Here is a 19,665-nt window from a genome sequence, read left to right as displayed (position 1 = left end):
GTTGTAGATGTTAAATGAAGTTAAAATTTAATTGTAGAGATACTGAGGCACCATTGGAATTTATGAAACAGAGGAATTGCACTTGCCCACAGAGAATGGCAGACATACTAGCATTTATGTAGCACTATAAGGTTTACAAAACACTTTACATGTGTTAACCCATTTAATCTTCATGACCATCCTGTGAGATGGGTGTTATCATTATTTCCATCTTACAGATGGGGAAGTGTAGCTGTAGAAAACATAGAAAAATAACCGAATCAAAATAAATAAGATGAAATTTCACTGGCATAAATATCATTTTGCATTTTGGTTAAAAATCAATAGCATAGGGACAGCTAGGTGGTGCAGTGAGTAGAGCACTGGCCCTGGTGTCAGGAGGGCCTGAGTTCAAATCCAGCCTCAGACATTGACACTTACTGGCTGTGTGACCTTGGGCAAGTCACTTACCCCAATTGCCTTGCCTTCTCCCCTCCAAAAAAAAAAACCCAAAAAATCAATAGCATAATCCAGGATAGGGGAAATATAGCTTGGCAATAGCTGATTTAAAAAAAAATACCTAGGATATTTAGTTGACGATTGGGTCCGTATGAGCCAACAACTGACGTAGCTGCCAAAAAGTCAACACAAGTGAGAAAAGTGATTAAACCGTTCATACCATTTGACCCTGTGTTCCATTATAGCATATATATTCCAAAGAAGTATAGATAAACAAAGGGCCCCTATGTACCAAAATAATGATAGCAAAATGTTTGTAGTAGTAAAAAAAAAAAAAAACTGGGAACCAACTGGGTAGGCATCTATTGGGAAATAGCTGAATAAACTATGATCCATAAATGTTATATATAGGCCTATATGATTCTTTTAGGAAATTAAAATACTTGCCTCCATCTAGGTGTATCTGATTCTTTAGCCAATTACAAGACATTTCTATGTATTGCTGTGTCTCACCATCCAATGGTTAAAGCACTTTCTATTCAAATTGATTCAGGACATCTCACAACTAGTTAATACTTTTGATTGATTCAAATCAACCAATTCAATTTGATTCAACAACTGATCAACAAAATCCGTACCTCCTACATTAAATGGGGTCAGGTGGACCACCATGCTTGCAAATGTAATGGAATATTACTGCATTTTAAGAAAAGACAAGATGGAGATTCTGAGAAACACAAGAACTGTATGAACTAATGCAAAACAAATAAATGGAACTAAGAGAAGTGTAAACACAATAATTACAATAATATCAATGAAAAAGCCCTAAAGAGCAATTGGACTGTGATTAGTGGTAATGGACAATCTCAGCTCTAGAGAAGTCACAATGAAACACTCCTCTTTTCTCTCAGTACAGAAGTGGACTATGAATATGGAATGTGTTGATGGTATCAGATTTGATCACTTTGTAAATTAGCTTTGTTAAGAAGCGTTTTGTTGTTGTTATTGTAATAGATGGTTCAATAGAGTAGGATAAGGGAGAAATACTTCTGTAAAATCAAATATCAATAATAAAACAAGCAGAACCTAAAATCACAATATTTTTTATTAATAGAACTGTAATGTTCATAACAAGAGAGGGAACTCTGACGTATCCTGATCTCATCATACTATATTGGAGATACCATTTCCCATTTCGGAAACCACAATTTAAGAAAAATAAGTACAAACTTGATTGTCTTGAGGAGAATGATCAAGATAGGTCTGCAAACCATGCCATGTGAGCATCAATTAAAGCAGGGTTTCTCAGCCTGAGAACCACAGACACCCAAGGGGCCTATGGATAGATTTCAGGGGGTTCATGAGCTTGGATGGGAAAAATTTATCTTTGTTTTCAGTAACTTCTGACCAAAATTTTTCATTTCCTTGAATTATGAGTGTAAGTAACCAACATCCTAAGAATGGGTCCATAGGCTTCACCAGACCTCCAAGGAGGTCCATGGCACAAAAAAAGCCTAAAACTCTGAGTTAAGTAACTCTGTATATGTTTAATCTTGAGAGATGTAACAACATAAGAGCTGCTTTGTACCTGTATCTAAAAGCCTACAATATAGACTATAATTAATTAGTGGTACATTAAAGGGCAAAATTACAGTCATTTGGGATCATCATATTGAAATAGTGACATCTCTTACACTGTAATTCTAACAATTGATATTTGCCAACAACAGAGATATCTTACAAAATATTGAAAGTGTTCAAGTATAGGTTGAATGAATATTGATCAAGGATAATGGTTATTAAAGAGTTTGCACTAGATGACCTCATAACAACCTTCTAATTCTTAGATTATCTTTCCTTTCTGTTGTAACTCGAATCACCAATCACAAAAAAATCAACCAAACAAGTATTCATTATGTATCTACTATGAACTGAGCACTCTCCTCTAGACTAATGTGTTTGAAATATTCAAAAACAAAATCAGTTTCTTCCCTCAAGGAGCTTACGCTCTCTCAAGGGAAACAATATGCCAATACTTAATTATATGCAACATCCATGAGAAAGAAATTCAAGGTGATTTCAGGTGGGCAACATTAGCTGGGGAATCAAGAGAGACCTTATGTAGGAGGTGGTCCTTTAGATACTGTACTGAATAAAAGATTAGGTTTCAAATTGCTCCTCAGGTTCTTACTAGCTGTGTGATCTCAGACAGACTTGATCAGGGGTTAGTTAAGTGACTACTTAACCTCTCTTGGCTTCAGTTCATCATCTATAAAATGAAAGGGTTTAATTAAACACCTCTAAATTCCTTTCCAGTTCTAGCCTGATGATTCTATGAAGCACAGGATTCTAAGAAGAGTGAGGGGGCAGAGAGTGCATTCCAGCCATGAATACCCTAGGGTTATGAAGTAACTCAAGATGGGATATGAAATGTAAGGAATAGTAAGAAGAAGAGTGTGTGATGAGAATTAACGTGTGATCAGTCTAGAAAGGTTGGAGCCAGTTCTCATTGTCATACACAGAGGTGATTTAATGTCATTTAACTAATCTTCAATTGTCAGTGGCTACTAACACTTGAAATTTAGATTCCTCTGCTCCCTCCCCATCCTAGGTCCTTCTGTCAAGTATTTAATGATCTATAAACCAGAATTAATTTGTACAATGAGAGATCAGTATTCAAAGAAAGCCTCTTAAAAAGCAAAGAATCTCTTCATAGAATGAATAATCACATCCTAGTTTGTAAGTTCAAATGTCCTTCTCAGGTTTTTCTTAGAAGAAGTATAATATGCACACAAGGGGGAAAAGCCTTATAAGAGGTGCTTAATTCTTTCCTTTACATGCTTTACAAACAAAAAGGAGACAATTAAAATTCCCTAGCAGAAAAAGGAAAGAAAGAAAAAATTTAAAAACCCAGCCAATGCCTTGAGGCTATGGTTATCATAGCAGTAGATGCAGCATCATTCAGTATTGTCAAGATATAAGGAAATTCAACCTACTCACTAGGAAAAGCAAAATTTGGTAGTAATTCAGATATAGAACAGAAATGACATATGAACAGATATAATATTTAAAAAAACCTGTTACAGACTGAATTATCAGGTAAGAGTCGGCTATTGTTGGGACTAACCAGCTAGAGCCACCAAATAATCCAATGAATGATCCCATTACCAGAGGTTGTGTGAATGACACAGTTCTTTCAAAAAGAAAGTCTCCTGCCATTGAATTAATAGCACATATTGTCTATGATTAACTTGGTCCTGTGTTATAAGAGTTACAGCAATATAAGATGTTAGATGGTAAAGTTGAACTTTATTTGAGAAAGAAGACCCAGGGAAATGAAATGATAATCCAAGGTCACACAGGTAGAAAAGCACGAGAGCTCGACCTCAAACCCAGGTCTTCTGACAGCCAATCCAGGGCTCTTTCCACTACACAGTGTTGTCCTCTAGGTTTGTAATACCCTATGTTGTTTTCTTATTTTGTTCAGCTGCTTTTCAGTCATGTTCTACTCTTCATGACCCCCTTTGGGGTTTTCTTGGCAGAGTTACTAGAGTGGTTTGCTCTTTCCTTCTTGAACTCACTCTCCAGATGAGGAAACTGAGGCAAATGGGTTTAAGCGACTTGCCTGGGTTACACCGCTAGTAAGAGTCTGAGGCCAGATTGAACTCAGGAAGATAACTCTTCCCGATTCCAAGCTTGGCATCTATGCACTGTGACACCTAGCTGCCCTATTTTTTTATATCAGCATTTAAAGTTGTATGTGTTTCTTCCAAGATACTCTTCAGAGTGTAGAGATCTCTTATTTGTCTGTCTTCCACAGCATCCCTTACAGTCTCAAGAAATAGTGAGATAAATGAATGGGTGAAAGTGATTGCTATGAGTAGTCATACTTCAGCATCCATACATAGAGAAAAATAGTAGCTCTAAGCTACTAAGGAGAAAAGTTATATGAGAGAATTTAAATATAAAATCTCCCATAATTTCCTAAGATTGTGAACCTTAAACATAAACACCCCATGATTTCATAAGCATAATATCAGAACACAAGGAGAAATAAAGTCTGCCGAGTCCTAGAGATTGATAGATGCTGGGCACCTTGAAGCCTCAGTCTCAGGTCTGGAGTACCAGGAGACAATTGTTTCCGTTTTGGATGGCACAGACCACTCAATTTTAGGTTTTAGTTCTTAAGACACAATGTACATTTATCTACATAGCCCCAGGGGAACTTGATATCAGAACTTGAAATTTACACCATTCATTGCCTTTTGAATTGACTATAATTCCTTACAAGACAGGAGCACCTTGAACTAAATTCAAGAGATTTGAAGAGACAGTAGTTCTAACAGAGCCTTTTTATAAAGTAGTTTCATCACTGGGACACATCCACCCAATCACAGCTATCACTAGCCATTACAGACAATTCAAAGGAAAACAGAATATTTTCCCAGAATTAGCTGACTTGTATATGAGGACAATTCAAAATGACTAAGTTAAATAAAGAATTCTCCTTGGTCTATTTTTTCAAAAATTTGTAATAAGAAGCATTTATATATATTTATATATATAATGCTTTAAAACTGGCAAAGCACTATGTTACTTCATTTGATCTTCACAACAGTCCAGTGAGACAGAAGCTATTCTTCTCTACATTTTACAGGTGAAGAAACTGAGACTGGAAAAGGTTTTAAGTAATTTATCCAAGGTCACAAAGCTAGTGTCTGAGGCAGCATTTGAACTCAGGTTTCTTGACTCCAAACCTAGATTCCTACCCACTGGATCACCTAAGCTGTCTTTTCATATATAGCTCTTATGACAAATAAGAGGCCAGTCAACCGCCATTAGGGACACTGAACAAACTGGGTAGGAGAATAAATGCGTCAAGTTTCTTTTGACATTGAGTTTAGATATCATTTTCAAGGTCAAACAGTGACTCAGAGAAAACATTAAAACCCAGTCTTCTGATTCCAAATTTTGTGCTCTAGTTGGACTATTGATTAAAAGAAAAGTTAAAATATTCTCCCAGCTCCTGGAGGCTGTCATGTTACATAAGTACCCACAGTACAGTACTATTAGGTATGCAAAAAAAAAAAACCCTAGATACTTATGGCAAATGAAAAGAAAGAGAAGTAAATTGTCATCTTTTCCCCCTTAGAATGCCCCAGGCACTCGTAACCATTATGGAAACCATTGGCCTCAAAAGTCTCAGTTCAGAAAAAGAAAAAAAAATCCCCAAACCTATTGAGGTATAAGAGCATAGACAACATTTAAAATTATAACTATTCCATCCCCTGAACACCAAGAGAGACCAACAGATTTTTATTTTTCATTTGGAATTGACCTTTCAGTTAACCCATCGCATGCCAAGTTATAGCCTGAAGCAATTTTTTGTAGTGAATGCCTTGAATCTTTGTACTAGAATAGACATATCCCTCACCCTGTCTCAATATCATCATTTCAGTAACACTGTGGCTGGTCAGCATACCAAAGAAATAACTCAATTCCATGCACATTAAAAAAAAGTCAAACTTTCTGTTTGTCTCCTTTTCACCATCACAAAAATTCATAGGACTAAAAATATCAGTAAACTTCTCAAACACTCAGCTTTCATCCTCAAACTTATTTATTGGGTTTTCTCCGGTGTATTTGTGCGGAATGCTGAATAAAAATAATAACTATCTTATTGTGTCCACATCACAAAAAGCTGTAACAGTTTCTTTTGTTCAACCTAGTACCCACTGGTATTTCTTCCTAGAAGAGAAAATTAACTTCAAGGTATTTCTCCATATATTTAACCCGCTGGCAGCCCCATGCTTAGGCACAGCAATGAGTCAGGGCCATCCCACTATTTTGAAAGTGAAAGATAAAGCCTGTTTAAAGGATTTATACCTGATTAGTTCAGTCTAACATTCTTTCTCCAACAGGAATACACTGAATAGTTATATATTATGAAATTTGCCAACATAAAAATGAACAGTTTTAAGTTACAGTAGGAGAGATTTAATTTAGAGATTAGGAAGGACTTTTGACCATAAAAGTTGTAAGAAACTTGCCACTGATGGGTAACTAAGGGTGATGATGGGACCTCTGGAGATTTCAATATGGAGACAGCACAATTGCTAGGATTATTTTAATGCTTTTTTTTGCCTACGGACAGATAGTAAAATAAAAATGAAATAGATGCCCATCCATTTTGTATAGCTTACATGTAGTCTAGCCTATTATAGAGCTATGGAAAGAACTCTGTATTTGGAGTTAGAGGGCCAGAAACTTATCCCTCTTTTTTTTTATTATTATCTGTGTAATATTGGGAAAGTCATGTAACTTTTTGAAGCTTCTATTTCCTTATCTGTAAAATGAGGGGGTTGATCCCTAAGGTCCTATGCCAATTTAAATCTGTGATGTTGAGAACATAGGAATGAAGTATAGAGTTTGGAGCCCTGTAAGTATAATTTAGCTGTGCCACTGACATAGAAGTCATTGAGTCCAACGCCTCATTTAACAGAATAAGAAATTGAAGCCCATAAAGATTGCCATTTGTCTGGGGTTACACAGAAAGTATATGTCTGAGGCAGAATTTGAACCCAGATTTTCCTAACTACATGTTTAGCACCCTAGCTGCTACTTAGTGGTATGTTGAAAGGGGGATAGGTTGTAAGAGGTACAGGTTGAACTGTATGATCTCCAACATCTTTCTCGATTCTGTGATTATTCAATAAGTCATATGAAACATAAAACATATAACCATACTAGACTAGATTTGAACCCAAGTCATCCTGATTCTAGTACTCTATCTACTATATCACAAATGGGGATAGGTGAAGATGAGAGGAGAACAGAGGATAAGTTTGAAGTTACAAAGTTGAGTGATTGGCGATTGTATTGGAAGAAGGAAGTACAGGTGGCATAGAATTAGTGATGATGGGGAGTGTGGATGTGGGGGAGAAAATACGAACTCTCTCTCTCTATCAATGCACATCACACCTTCTTTTTTAAGTTAGTAGAAAAATCTATCACCTTTGGTTAACTTGATGATGAGTTTCTCTGAATTTATCTAGGCCGATGCTTAAATAAATGGGCCATCACCAGGCCCACACACAAAGCCTTTACTAAGCAGCAGGAAAATGTCCTAACTAGAGTTCTACTTCAAGAATTCAGGATCTTTCTCCCTCCTCCCATCCCCAGTAGAATGAGCCTTGTGAAGAAGGACTTTAGTGGCAGATACATATTCCTTGTAATCTAGGAAGAAGGGACTGACCACAGGCAAGGAGAAGGCAATTGATAGGCTCATAGACATTCCAATCACAGGCTATCCATGGAGCAGTGACATTAGAGGTATACAATGCTGGTAGAGGGAAAACTGAAGTAGAAAGGCAAGGAGAGATACTAGAAACAGAAACTATAGCAAAGGTATCAAGCACATCAGCCATGTTGTAACCTGCAGCATTCCCGAGCTGGGACCAAACCAGATTAAAATATAATTGGGAGATATTTAATAAAATAAATAAAAATACAAATGTAGAACATAGATAATGTTAACATGTAGCTTTCTAAGTGAATATGCAGCCCATAAAAATCCTAAGGTACAGGTTAGTGGCCCCATTTCTGTTTGGGTTTGATACCACTACTCTTAGCAACTTATGGCAACAGGCAGACCTGGGAGAGTCCTTGTTCTTTCTGCTATCACAAAGCCAAGAGTTAGGAAGAAAAGATATTCCTAACAATTACAGCAATTCAAAACATTCAAGTTCAGAAGTTAAATGGGCAGAGTCAGAAGGCAGTAGGTTCCCCATCCCTGGAGATTTCCAGATACTACCCTTCTCCAGACAGGCAACATTCTGATCCCAATGTAATCCAAAATGCCATTATCGAATGTATACTATAGTATGTCACTCCTTACTGGAAGCCTCCAAGTAGAAATTGACCACTTATTGGGTATTAAAGGGTTTCACTATACTGAAATGTCGGGGGGGGGGCACGGGGGAGAAGACATGCACGCACATGCACATACTTAGAATCTACATTCTAAACTGACTTAATGTCTTAGGAATTTTTTTAATAACAAAAGATAGATTCAGATAAATTTTACTCTAGGAAGAACCTTAGAGGCTATTTTATCCAATCCTCTCGTTTACACGTGGAGGAACCAAGGAACAGAAAGGTTAGATGATTTGTCCAGAAACACATAGCTGATTAGCAAGTACCTGAGACAGAATATGAACTCAGGTCGTCCTGACTCCAAGTCCAATGCTTTGTCTACTATACCATATTATTTATATTGTAATGGGGATTTCCATTCTTTTATGGATTGAACTGGAGGATATCTAAGATCTCTCTAAGCTTTTTGATTATTTGATAAACCATATCCAAACATATCAATTTACCCTGCTAGACTTAAATCCCCATTATGGCAGGGATCACATGTTTATTAAAATGGATAGGTCATCTGGGACCCAGTTGTAACCAGAATGGCTTTTGTTTTCTTTGAATGACTCAGTTTACCTCATTGAGCTTCCCTGGACGCTGGGGCTTGCTCTTCCGGGGCAGGACCAGAACTTCCTGTGTGATGAGTCATGGGGCTGGCTGAGGGGAGGTGTTAGCTCCAGAACCTGGTCTACCCTAGGGGGAGGAGCCAACTCAGGAACCAATCGGCCCTGGTCATTCGGGCGGAGCTTGATGATGTCAAAAACCCTATAAGAGGGGAGAGGACAGCTTGAAGATTCTCTCTCTTCCTTTTCCGGTTGGAGCCAGCGACAGTTACAACGACAGTTACAGAGGCAGTTACGACAGTTACGTCAGTTACAGCCACAGCTGAAGCAGGAGCTGCCAGTAGCGGAGCTAACCTACGGGAGAAAGCTGAACAAAGACTTCAGGCCATTACAGCGACAGTTACAGCGACAGTTGGAGCCAGAGGCAGTTACAGAGGCAGTTACGACAGTTACGTCAGTTACAGTTACAGACACAGACACAGCTGAGGCAGGAGCTGCCAGTAGCAGAGCTGATCTACGGGAGGAAGCTGAACAAAGACTTCAGGCCAGTGGGTAATCTTATTACCATCGAGGGGGAAACATGATTTTGCTTTACGCAATCATGTTTCTCTGTAGCCTCCTGGTTACTCTTGCAAGGCGTACTTATTGGGCCTGGAAGATTTTGATCAACATATCAAGGTGGGGCTGCTGGTTCATGGGTTGGTTACTGTTGAGCCTAAATAAATGTTTTGATTCTTCTGCCTTCTACTTTGAGAGTTTCTTATATCCGGCGGTTCCGAACCTTTCAGACATGTTTATGATCCTCTTTGAGATTATAAACTCTGCCCTCCTGATACATTTGGCGTCACGAACAGGATCGCTAGGTATAAGATCTCTATTTAGAAGCAGAACAATTTCAGAGGAAGAGATGAATATCCCAGGATGGGAGGATCCATTTTATTCCTCCCTAGCAAAAGAATTGGCTAAAAAAGCTGGACCCTGTGAAAACTGGGAACCAAGGCTACGGAGAGGAGATCCTAGGGATTTGGAAAAGTGTTTACGAGAAGTTGGGATTCAGTCAGGGGCATCACTATCTAGGCAAAGCTGGATAGTGTTATCAGCCTACCGGCTAGTATACGAAAGATTGAGATTAAGTGAAAGACATGGGGGCACTCCTACCCCACAGGAAGAAGAGGAATCTCAGATAGCAGGAGACCAAACTGACTCAAATGAGAACTTTTCTATTAATGTGGCTAAGAGCAACAGGAGACCAAAAAAGCCCAGAGTGCATTTCAACCCAGCCCAGAAAGAGCCTGACTGCCTGCTTCGTCCTAGCCATGGTGGCAGAGGAAGTGAGTGGGGAGAGAATGAGACAATGTTAGGGGCTGAGGCACAAAACACTACTGGGGTTCAGGATGTGCCTCACACAGAGAATAGGAGATGGTTAAATGATCAGACAAGGGCTCGACCCATACAAAGGAGGAAGACAGAAACCCGAGGTGAAGATTCAGTTACAAGGGAAATTCAGGAAGATTTCTCACCGCAAGAGGTCACAGATATTTTGAGTAGATTCAGCCAAAGAATAGGAGAACCATTGATATCTTGGATGGTAAGACTCAGTGATCAAGGGGCCGGTGGAATATCAGTAGATGGGACAGACTGCATGAGGTTCATAGGTATCAGCCATGATCCTCTAGTTCAACAAGCTTTTAGGGAACATCATCAGCAAGGAGATGGTGATAGCGGGACTACTCTGTTGGCATTAGCCGCTGTGGGATGCAATAAGAGATATGCTACTGATTCTATGTGGCCCACTGAGCACAGACCCTGGTATTCACTTAGAGATTGTATCATGAGACTAAAGGAGGAGGTAATGAAGACTGCCATTATGACAGGAACTGCAGACAAATATTACAATGATTCAATGGAACTGCCTCATAGGAATTTAATAATTAGGACAGCTCCCCCTGCTTATAAACAACTAATTTTGAATTTATTACTTGGAGAAGTAGGGAGCCGTCTTACAACAGTGATAAATAAGATTTTACAGTTATATGACTTAGGTGACTGGGGAAGGGATAGATCTCCTCAAGAGAGAAGGGTGAATAACCAGCAAACATGGCGCCAAAGGAGAGTAACAAGGAAAGAAATGTTTACTGCTTTATTGAGAGCAGGAGTAGGTTTTGAAATGATAGATGGAATTCCAACCAATGAATTATACAGAATGTATAGAGGACTTGATAACACGAGAAATAGGGAAATAAGAACTGCTCCTGCAAGCCCACAAGCCACTCAGAGTGAAGGTGACCTTGTGTGATCAACGGATGAAAACTTGTACATTTGGGGAAAGGCTGGGAGGACAATCTTAGTCTATATCTAGGGTGGGATCCTCTTGGCTTCCTCATTATGTTCCTTTTGAAAAGAAACATTTCCCACCTGAGTTTGGCTCTGATGTTGGATCTTTGCATAACTGAAATCTCAACCAAACTTGAGATGATTTTATTTGAAGAATTATAGTCCATACTTGTCTATTCTTTTTGTCCTTTGTTTTGGCTAACCTTGTTGCTAGTTTTGTTTCCTTCAGGCTTAAGCACCCTGCACTTTCCGGTGACTGCCTAAGCATGTAGCATTCTTGGAATTCCTGCCAGCTTGTTAAAGAAATGACCTCTGGAATGGGACTTTTTGGGGGCAGGGCCATCTCTACATCCAATTTCAGCATGAAGAAGCTATGGAAAATGAGACCTTCACCCCTCACCCCAAGATTTTGAGCCCCAATCGTTCAAGGGGGGTGGAAATGATGATAGTGTTCTGTTTACTTATTTTGTGTTATCCTTGCTGTGTTGTTTTGTTGTTATGATATTATTGATCCTATGTAATGGATACAAGGATTTAGGGGTGGACATTTGAATTATTAATAATTATTTTGGGGATGATTGATTGAAGAGATTATTTTGCTGGGATCTAGGGGTGGATCGCATTTGAATCGTTAGCCAATGTTTGGGAATGTCACCGAATGATATGTTTTGCTTTATAATGAATGATATGTTTTAGTTTCCTTTGTAATTGGATCACAATGTATGTTCTAGGATACATGGCTGATTAGATTATGTATCCTATAACAAGGGGTGGAGTGTAACCAGAATGGCTTTTGTTTTCTTTGAATGACTCAGTTTACCTCATTGAGCTTCCCTGGACGCTGGGGCTTGCTCTTCCGGGGCAGGACCAGAACTTCCTGTGTGATGAGTCATGGGGCTGGCTGAGGGGAGGTGTTAGCTCCAGAACCTGGTCTACCCTAGGGGGAGGAGCCAACTCAGGAACCAATCGGCCCTGGTCATTCGGGCGGAGCTTGATGATGTCAAAAACCCTATAAGAGGGGAGAGGACAGCTTGAAGATTCTCTCTCTTCCTTTTCCGGTTGGAGCCAGCGACAGTTACAACGACAATTACAGAGGCAGTTACGACAGTTACGTCAGTTACAGCCACAGCTGAAGCAGGAGCTGCCAGTAGCGGAGCTAACCTACGGGAGAAAGCTGAACAAAGACTTCAGGCCATTACAGCGACAGTTACAGCGACAGTTGGAGCCAGAGGCAGTTACAGAGGCAGTTACGACAGTTACGTCAGTTACAGTTACAGACACAGACACAGCTGAGGCAGGAGCTGCCAGTAGCAGAGCTGATCTACGGGAGGAAGCTGAACAAAGACTTCAGGCCAGTGGGTAATCTTATTACCATCGAGGGGGAAACATGATTTTGCTTTACGCAATCATGTTTCTCTGTAGCCTCCTGGTTACTCTTGCAAGGCGTACTTATTGGGCCTGGAAGATTTTGATCAACATATCAAGGTGGGGCTGCTGGTTCATGGGTTGGTTACTGTTGAGCCTAAATAAATGTTTTGATTCTTCTGCCTTCTACTTTGAGAGTTTCTTATATCCGGCGGTTCCGAACCTTTCAGACATGTTTATGATCCTCTTTGAGATTATAAACTCTGCCCTCCTGATACACCAGTACAGTGCTTTGAATGTGCAGTTGAAAAGCTTGTAGGAGTTCTTAACCTGGTGTCCACGAGTTTGTTGATTTTTGTTTAATGTTGATAATTGGTTTTTAAAAATAATTCTATGTATTTTATGCATTTAAAACATTATTCTGAAAAGGAGTCCATAGGCTCCATAGACTGTCAAAGGGGTCTGTTCTAAAAAAAAAAGGCAAACAACTGTGGCGTAAGAGGTTAAAAAATATTATCAAAACTGATAGTGGATTATAAGCCTTTCAGAAGATTATATTTAACCCTGGCGATGACAGAAAAGAGAGTGGGGAACAGAAAAGAATAGTGCCCACACAGCTTCAGTATCTATGTGGAAGAATCCAGATCTAGTGTAAAGCAGAAAGCACAGTTGGATATGGTACAACAGTGAATTCTTCATGAAAACTAGCTTGCCAAGACCCACATATCAAGAAACTCTTAGACATCTCCTTCCTCAACTTCTTGGTGGTTCTAATTTGGCTTCTACTCCATTAAATTTGGTTATTCCTAGGGTGTGGGGGTTCCTGAGCAATTTTTTTAAGGTCCTTGCCTATAAAAACAATTTGACAAAAATGATATAATAAAATTCATGGGCCTATGTGAAGTGTACAATAATTTACTGATGAAGATTTAGAATAATGGGTAGCATCTCTTTTTATTCATATCCAAAAAACATTTCTTCATATTCTTTACTGTCAAAAGTCCCATTCATCGCTAATTTCTTCTCTCTCACCATAAGAAAATGGTAGCAACACTGTTTTTGCTCCCACTCCTTTTCATAAGAAGTTCTGTAACTTAAAATACTGAACTATACAGAGCCAAAACAGCTATCTAAATTCGGATTGTTATTGTAGTCCACACAAACATTTACATCACAGTTCCATACAATGAACATCATGACTGATAGTTTAAAAGTGAATTCCACTCCTCCCTCCCCTAATCGTCCTGATTATTTGCCATGTTATTAATCAGAAATTACAGGAAAATGGCTTCCACCAAGATGGCTCACCTCACTTCTATGCTGCTCATAGTTTCTAAATATGTCACAAATATCCATAGCTTCATTTTCAGGAAGTGTTTTCAACATCATTCAATAGTCAATACCTGGAGATTAGAATACATCAAACAAACCACTTACATTCCCAGTAAAATACATTTCCAAAAAAACCTAAAAGTGTTGACCTTTTTATAATAGCATGTGTCAAAGCATAAAGTATAGTGAATAAAAACTTTATCATAGATGGGAATTTGGTTTTGGAGCATTTTATGTGGGGGGAAAAGGTCCTTCATACCAGGCCTTGATAACATTTTTCCATGAAATAGATAATTATAAAGATAATTTTATTGTGTCTTACACTAAATTTTAAATTATTTTATATTTGTTATGCTGGCAGTAAAAAATAAACCAGAAAATCAAATAATGATAATATGGTCTTTACATTTCACATGCCCTGTTTTTTGAAACTTCAGATACAAGATCTTTCTCAATGATAACAATTACTTTGTATTAAAGTATAAAATATACCAAAATTGTAATATAAGAAAATAAAATCAAGTGAAAGCTTATGTTTTGATTGGTGATACAAACATAATAATATTCACATATTAAAAAGTATACTATACCTTGGTGGTTGTTGTTTTTCCTGTCATTTAGAATACTTTAAATACAAATGAACACAAGAAATACAAAATTAAAATATCCCAGTTTATACACAAACTATCTAGCCTCTAACACAACAATATGTAATACAAGACACCATCCTACTATATGATGACCTAATATGTATGTGTACTTTAACGGCAGCCATCAATTTGCCCCTTCTTTAGACATTTTAAAATTTAAGCTCGTTACTGTTACAGTAATAACATTAATGATGATGGCATTTAAAAAACAAATCTGAAGTAACAGTGGCTTATTTTGTGAATGATTAAGCAGCCAGAATGATTAAACAGCCAATGTGGGCCAGATTAGAAATTCTAAGCAACACAGGGGACATAAAAAGTAGATTGCTCATAGCACAGAGAGTATACTACTATTATCAATATTTAAAGATTAACATTCTCAAGATGCAGTGGAATATATTTTAATGTGGTAAATCTGAAATGTACTTGAGATGTCAAAAGAAAGTCCTTAAATTCAGCAATGTTGTTTTGGTATTTATTTCAGGTTAGAAAGCCAGACTATTACTGTCAATGTTGTCCACACTATAAGTTTTCAACTGAGACCAATTTCTAGCAAAATATTAGAGATTACATCGCATTTGTCTTACAAAATATTATGTCATAACGCATAAAGTTTCTTGCTCACATGTCTTGGTTGCGCATGTTAGTGCACATTTATGTTGTTATTAAATTTATCATCCAGGATACTATATTTAGTCAAGAGTACATGTTGTACTTTGAAGTGACTCATGGCAGTTAACAATGATCGATAAATTCATGGGAATTTAAGTGATTCGATTAAAATGTCGGGCAAGTGGAAGTTCTGCTGCTGAACACATTGGTTGAATATGGAACTTTTCCCAAGACTCTTCATCATATAGGGATTAGTGCTATCAAATTCCAGAAATACTCCATTTAATTCAAGATAATTGACTGGCATTCCCATATCTCATACAATATATCCCACCCAAATAAGGTAAGATTCACTTAGTTTTTCAAGTCAATCATAATTATTTTGTTTTATTCTGCATATTTCATTTTCATCTTAATAATTTTCTATGTTTATGAGTGAGGTCTTCCAAAACATTAGAATTCCTGTGGCCTGAAGCTTCTGGGCAAGGGTTCCTGATTGTCCTGGTCTAAGGACAGTACTGCCATTAAGGAAGAAGGGGTGGAAGGAACCATTCTGATGTCAACTATCAGAATAAAATCAACACCTCAAACACCTGATCTAAAATGTCCAACCCATGGGATTGACTCCAACTTGTACTTTTAAATGACTATACAACCCACTCTAGGATGGAGTAATTAATAAAGCCTAAAAGGTAGTCACATATCACAGCAATCTGTATGAAAGTGATTGGCTAGAAATAGAAAATCTACTTTTATGGACTAATATCCAAAAGTAGGTTATTAAAATACCAGTAAAACAGAAATCTTGTCTTCAAAGGAATGGTTTTCAGGTGAGGTATCTGAATGATAACACCAAACAACTAAGGCAGCATTAAAAAAATAAAAGAAAGCAAATTGGTCCACTCTAAAACTCTTGAGGGTAGTGTCTGGCTGATCAAATGAAACTCATTCTGTATGAAGCATGGAAATGACCACTCATCAGAGAGCAGATTTTTCAGTACTGTCCACATTCAGGGACAGCAATGCTGTCAGCAAGGTCATCTTTGAATACCAAGGACAACATTACGCACACACTCTGTATCAAAGAATGTGACATCATCAACCAATAATCCTAGAAAGGGTCATGTCAAAAATAAATCATAGGGTGAACATCTCTTAGTGTGTTTTCTTTCGGTGAAAGCATAACCACCTCTATGCATTCCTCTTACAGTCCAGCCAGCTATATCTTTTGAATCTTTGCACAATGGTCAGAAATCTCTGGCTTTGCCTCTGTGCTAACATACTGGTGGGGATAGCATCTGGGACTAAAAGACAGGCTTGTTTGACTGTAGAGATGAGAACAAGGGAGAGATTAGAGGAAAATGAGAAAGATAATGGGACAGGCTGCAAGAGAGCCTTGAAAGCACATGGGGGGAAAAAACAGAATTTGGTTAGGATATGATGGAAGTCCAGTGAAGAAGGGGTTTTTTTTTGCTTTTAAGAGAAATGTGTGGTCAAAATGGTGGGTAAAAAAGATAATCGTAAGGGCAACATTTTATACTGATTAGACAGGAGGTGACCTGGAAGCTGGGAAGCCAGTGAAGAAAAGGTTAGGAGAATCTAGTAATGAGATGACCAAGGTCAGAGATCTGGCTGTAGGAATGTGAGGAAAAGAGACCTAAGATACCAAGTGAGAGGACCCAGCCACAATTGACAGGTAGGTAATCTGAATGTAGAAGGAATAATTACGGAGATGAATGTTTTGGAAGCTTACATAATCTCATATGCATTTTTAGGAGGAAAACATTTTAAGCAGTGTTAGAGTTCATTTTCAGAATTCTTCCTTAGCAAGAAGAATTCGTGAAAATGAGGAGGCTGCTGAAGTTGGTTCCGTGCCTCAGATATTTCAAAATATGTTCTCCAGCCTTTCCTTAAAAGCTCAAACACTACTGGGTATAATATGTAAAGCACTAGATTTGGAGTCAGGAAGACCTAGATTGAATCCCACCTCAGACACTTACTCATTATATGACTCTGAGAAAGTCACAACCAATTTCAGACTCTATTTTCTTACCAAAAAAAAAAAAATGAGATAAATCATTGCTCCTTCCTCACAGAGTTGTAAGGATCAAATTGAATAATGTAAGTAAAGGGCTTTTCAAACCTAAAGCACTATCTAAATGTTAGTTATTAGTAGTACATATGCACATATGAAAAACAAAGTATCTAAAATAATTAAATATCCCCTAAATATATTTGAGTGTAGGTTCTAGGTTCACCCTCTCAAACCCATTTGAAATGGCAGTTCAGGTCTCTAGATTATGGTCAACTACATCTTCCGTAAGTGTAGTGTTCTAGGGGTAACCTCAAAGGGTCACTATCACTCTTTCTGTCCATTTTTCATATCTTTCCACCATCACTTAATTTGCATCAATTAGCTTTTATGAAGGTATACTTACTGGAAGCTCAGCAGATAGTACACTAGGTCTGGAGTCAGAAAGACCCAGGTTCAAATCCTGCCTGAGACACTTACTAGTTGTGTGACCCTGGACAAGTCACTTAGCCTCTGTTTGCCTTGATCCACTGGAGAAGGAAAAGGCAAACCACTCCACTATCTTTGCCAAGAAAACCACACAAAGGGCATCACAGAGAGTCAGACACGACTAAACAACTCTACAACAACATTTACTGAGAAATTATGGCAAGAAACAGAAGATAAAAGCCTCTTAAATTAGGAGCACATTTTTCTACCACTTTGGACCCCAGGAAGAGTGAGCTGTTACCCAAACTTTTCTCCCTCAACACCATCTAATTCACTTTTCTGTAGGACATTCCTGATGGAGCAATCACTCCTTTGTTTGCAGTATGCAATGTCTCAGCTGCCGCGCTGATCAGCTCCTAGGCTGGGTCAAGGAAATCATTCCTTAGGGTTGGTTCTTGCCCAGGCTTAGTTGAAGTGGTTACTGGCAGACTCTTCCTAGAGACTCCCGTTGCTGGACTTCTGATAGTTCTTCTGACCTTTCAAAGGTCACAAGGCTTGAAGGTCACATTGGCTGATCTGCTTCCAGTTAGTCATTAACCTAAGATCTTGAAGGAATAAAACACAACACAGAGAGAAGAAACAAAGGAACCATGCATCAAGGCCACATGGTAAGTAGGTAGATTGATAAGGCATTTTTTAGATGAATGGTCATTGACATTTCTGTCTCTGTTCTTTCCCAACTCAGAGTCTTCTATCAGTTCCTTCTTAGACTGTCACCACAAAAAAGAGAGTTCCTTCATTCCAGCCTTTTACATATACTCAGTTCCCAGCTCCCTTTCATTACCATGTGGTAGGCAGCCGGGTAACAGAGAATACCTGAGCATGCTCTAAAGAGAGGAGGAAAAATGCTCCCCATCAGTTACTTCAAGAAGCAGGCTCAGCAAGCTTCAATGTGGATTGGCAGCAAGAAAACACCTGCATGTTTGTATGCTTACATTATAGTTTGCATGTGACTTGTCAATTATATTACCATAAAACTTCATTAGTCATGTACTTTTTTTCATTCTCAGATTCTTTATTTCTTCAGTTTGTGTTTTGTTCTTCTTTAAAATTTTTTAAATTAAATATTTAATTTTTAGTTTTCAACATTCACTTTTATAAAATTGTTAGTTCTAAATTTTCCCTTTCTCTCTTCCTTCTCCACAATGGCATGCAATCTGATATAGGCTATGCATGTACAATCATATTTCCACATTAGTCATGTTGTGAAAGAAGAATCAGAACAAAAGGGGAAAACCATGAGAAAGAAAAAAAAAGAGAGAAAATAGCATAAGCATGTCTTTTTTCTTGTAAAATACCCAGTAAAACATGGGTATACAAAAAAGTTATTGGTAGTACAAAATTTCACCAAGATGACATAGCTTTCCCTTTCTACTGCAGATTAACACAGCATCTGATCTATACAAGAAAAATAAATGAAACGTATCAGATAGATGTCCACTCTTTTAATAGATATTCAAAGAACAGAAGAACCTTCTAATGAACAATATTGGGCAAAATGATAAAGAAATTAAAGCCAAATAAATTTCAAATTCGATGAGAAGGAAGCATTCTAAGCTTCTCTATATTATTTGAGACACATTTGAGTTTTCAAAGGAACTATGATTTCCTCAACATCCTTGACACTACCTTTGGGACAGGAGCTTCTTTGTTTCACACTGATTGCAACCTTATTTGATAGAATTTTAGGGGGTTGTCTAAAGCACAGAATGGGTAAGTACCTTGGCCAGAATTAGATGGTTAGTATGAGACATGGAATTTGAACCCAAGTCTTCTCGACTTTACGTCAGACCGTTATCTGCTATGCCAGTCTGCCTAAAGTATAGGCCTATCTCTCTAAAAATATTAGGCTGGGCATGAAGAGATCATGATTTAATTCCAGGCTCATGGTAATATAATAATATGTAATATGCATTCTGTAAAAATA

At 38.0% G+C, this 19,665-nt stretch overlaps 1 protein-coding gene across 1 annotated transcript in view; it reads right to left on the bottom strand.

Moving 5' to 3' along the window:
• The window catches only part of TFEC (transcription factor EC), a 205,604-nt gene extending 191,592 nt beyond the window's left edge, over nt 1-14,012 (bottom strand). The window contains exon 1 of the mRNA XM_036760636.1: nt 13,932-14,012. Coding sequence (XP_036616531.1) covers nt 13,932-14,012 — 81 coding nt within the window. The remainder of the gene's footprint in view (nt 1-13,931) is intronic.
• Between the last annotated feature and the right edge of the window lie 5,653 nt (nt 14,013-19,665).

The sequence above is a fragment of the Trichosurus vulpecula genome, chromosome 5 (genome assembly GCF_011100635.1).
Source record: "Trichosurus vulpecula isolate mTriVul1 chromosome 5, mTriVul1.pri, whole genome shotgun sequence".
NCBI classification, from domain to species: domain Eukaryota; kingdom Metazoa; phylum Chordata; class Mammalia; order Diprotodontia; family Phalangeridae; genus Trichosurus; species Trichosurus vulpecula.
The sequence above is the reverse complement of the archived record's forward strand: the minus strand, read 5'-3'. Positions and strand labels throughout refer to the sequence as shown.